This window comes from Capra hircus, chromosome 29, assembly GCF_001704415.2.
Source record: "Capra hircus breed San Clemente chromosome 29, ASM170441v1, whole genome shotgun sequence".
Taxonomy (NCBI): Eukaryota; Metazoa; Chordata; class Mammalia; order Artiodactyla; family Bovidae; genus Capra; species Capra hircus.
Genome location: NC_030836.1, coordinates 48,042,911 through 48,045,760, shown reverse-complemented (window position 1 = coordinate 48,045,760; position 2,850 = coordinate 48,042,911). Strand labels below are relative to the sequence as shown.

Sequence of the window (2,850 nt, the reverse complement as noted above, 5' to 3'; positions counted from 1 at the left end):
GCTGCGGCGGAGAGGGGCACCCATGGAGACCCGACAGGCAGGGACAAAGTGCAAGAGGCCAAACTTGGGCAGAAAGACAAGAGCGGAGGAGACGCCAGGGTCGGGACTCCCAGGTCCGGGGGCCGGGCGAAGCCAGGGGCGGGGGCCGGGGACCCTCCCGGTGGCCGCGGCGGCGCTGGGCCCCGGCCGCCTTCCCTCCCCCAGCCCTGATTGGCAGGCGGCCTGCGACCAGCCGCCGCGAGCGCCACAGCGCCCCGGGCGCCCAGGAGAACGCGAACGGCCCCCTGCGGGAGTAGAAGGGGGCGGGCGGGGGGGGGATTGGCTATCGGCTATATATATAGCGGCTCGGCGGCCGCGGGCCCAGCGCGCAGGGAGGCGCGCACCGCTCCGCAGGGTCCCAGCCTGGGCCGTGCGTCCTGCCACCGCTGCCTGCCTCTCCATGCAGCCCAGGTAGCTCCCGGCGTCCGGGGGCCCCGTCGCTCGCCTCCCGCTTTCCCCGCCCCGGCCGGGCACTACCTGCCCGGCCCAGGCAGTGCGCTCCCGCAAGCTCCCCCACCCCCAGACAAGCTCGCCCGCCGGCTTCCCGGGCGCACTGACCCACCCGCGGACGCACGGCCCGAGGGCGGGGATGGCGGGGCCCGGGGCGGCCGCGGCGGCGCTGCTCCCGGCGGTGCTGCTGGCCGTGCTGGCGCCCTGGGCTGGCCGAGGGGGCGCCGCCGCGCCCACCTCCCCCAACGGCACTCTGGAGGCCGAGCTGGAGCGCCGCTGGGAGAGCCTGGTGGCGCGCTCGCTGGCGCGCCTGCCGGTGGCCGCGCAGCCCAAGGAGGCTGCCGTCCAGAGCGGCGCCGGCGACTACTTGCTGGGCATCAAGCGCCTGCGGAGGCTGTACTGCAACGTGGGCATCGGCTTCCACCTCCAGGTTCTCCCCGACGGCCGCATCGGCGGCGTGCACGCGGACGCGAGTGACAGTGAGTGGGGCGGGCCGGACGGGGAGGGTCGGGCCCCAGGGCAGCGGCCGCCCCTTCCAGCTCGCACAGGGAGGTCTCGCCGGCACCTGCTCTTGGGCTGTGGGAACCGGAGCGGACTTGGGGTCCGGTCCCCTCCGGCGTAGAGACGCCGGGGACGCCAACACTCTTGGCTTTGCGCAACCCGGCGGCGGAGCCCGCCTCCCGCCTTCAGAAGTCCGGAATCTGGGCGCCGGATTCCAGCGCCTTCGCTCGTGGGCACCAGGAGCGCGGCGCAGCCACCGGCAACTCGCGGGGGGCCGGCCCGAGCGCCCACGTCGGGGCCGGACTCGGGGGCTCCAGGGGGCCACCTCGCTCCTGCAGTCCCGGACTGGGCGCGGCCGGCGCGGGGCCGGGACAGGGGCCGAGTCCGCGGGGCTGAGGGGGCCCTTGGGGAGCGGCCTGCACCACGGAGGGAGCAGGGCCATTTAGATTCATCTCCAACCCCCAGAAGTGGGGGTCCCGGAGGGGCGCAGGCGGAGGAGGGGGCCAGGTGGGAAGCTCGGGCTGAGGGTCCGGTGCCCGGGAATAACCCGCGCCCTGCCCCCAGGCCTGCTGGAGCTGTCGCCGGTGGAGCGCGGGGTGGTGAGCATTTTCGGGGTGGCCAGCCGGTTCTTCGTGGCCATGAGCAGCCGGGGCAGGCTCTACGGCTCGGTGAGTACCGTGGGCCCCGCCGAGCCGGGCAGCATCGTGACGCTTCCAGGCCACCCGACGCCAGGATCGTGGAGCTGCGGTGGGGGTCGCGGGACTGAAAGTAACCCCCGCCTCCTGAGGCAGTGCTGCTTACCCTTGTTGTTCAGTCACCCAGTCCTATTGGATTTCTTTGGCGATCCCATAGACCCTCGCCTGCCAGGCTCCCCGGTCCGTGGGATTTCCCAGGCCAGAATCCTGGAGTGAGTAGGTTGCCAGTTTCCTTCTCCAAAGGATCTTCCTGAACCTGGGGATCCAACCTGCATCTCCTGCATTGATAGGAGGATTCTTTACCACTGAGCCACCTGGGACACCCACCAGCCCAAAGGAAAGGCCCAGCCCCAAGACAGGGACAGCGCTCCCGCCATCCTTGAGCGGTCATTTGCCAGTGGGTCAAGGGTGCCCTTGGGAGCCGTTGCCTGGAGCCCCTGGGGCAGGTCCCAGTGGGCAGGACGGCAGTCTTTAGGCAGACCCAGTGAGGATGCACTGTTCTGGCTTCCAGGTGCCGGGCAGGTGCCTGGAGTGGCAGATGCTAGGGACTGGCGGGGTCCCTCTCCTCACCCTGTGAAAGTCTGGATATCCTGACTTCTCAGGAGGGACCCCCCAGCCAAGGAGGGGCTGGGAGAGAGAGGAGTCCCTGACCACTGCCCCAGAGGTCCCTTGGCCCGTGATGGCCCCCTGACCCGGCTCCTCCTTCCCTCCCAGCCTTTTTTCACCGACGAGTGCAAGTTCAAAGAGATCCTTCTCCCCAACAACTACAACGCCTACGAGTGCTACCGGTACCCCGGCATGTTCATCGCCCTGAGTAAGAACGGGAAGACCAAGAAGGGGAACCGGGTGTCCCCCACCATGAAGGTCACCCACTTCCTCCCCAGGCTGTGATCCTTAGCGCCCCCCGGGAGGGGAGTACCTAGGGTCCCCTTGGTGCACTTTCTTCAAATGGACAGTTGAATGCAAGAGAAGGTGTAAGATATTTAAATTAATTATTTAAATGTGTATATATTGCCACCAAATTATTTATGGTTCTGTGGATGTGTTTTGTATTTTTCTGAAAGAACAAAAGCAACTCCCCCCTCCCTGCCCCGAACCAAAGCCTGACTTTTGCTGGTAAAACAGTAGAGACCCTTCCACTGGGTTTATTCCACTTGTTGGAAAG

General features: G+C 67.9%; 1 protein-coding gene across 1 annotated transcript; it reads left to right on the top strand.

The window, feature by feature from the left end:
- Positions 629–2,576, top strand: FGF4 (fibroblast growth factor 4). Its single transcript, XM_018042877.1, has 3 exons — positions 629–968; positions 1,555–1,658; positions 2,400–2,576. Exons 1-3 carry the CDS (start codon positions 629–631, stop codon positions 2,574–2,576), a joined length of 621 nt encoding a protein of 206 aa, XP_017898366.1.

What these genes read in the sequence shown, in the direction of transcription:
- FGF4 (XM_018042877.1), top strand. Translation starts at nt 629, where the DNA reads ATGGCGGGGCCCGGGGCGGCCGCGGCGGCGCTGCTCCCGGCGGTGCTG. An exon ending in GCACGCGGACGCGAGTGACA is followed by an intron (nt 969 to 1,554) that starts GTGAGTGGGGCG and finishes CCCTGCCCCCAG; the next exon opens with GCCTGCTGGAGCTGTCGCCG. An exon ending in GGGGCAGGCTCTACGGCTCG is followed by an intron (nt 1,659 to 2,399) that starts GTGAGTACCGTG and finishes CTTCCCTCCCAG; the next exon opens with CCTTTTTTCACCGACGAGTG.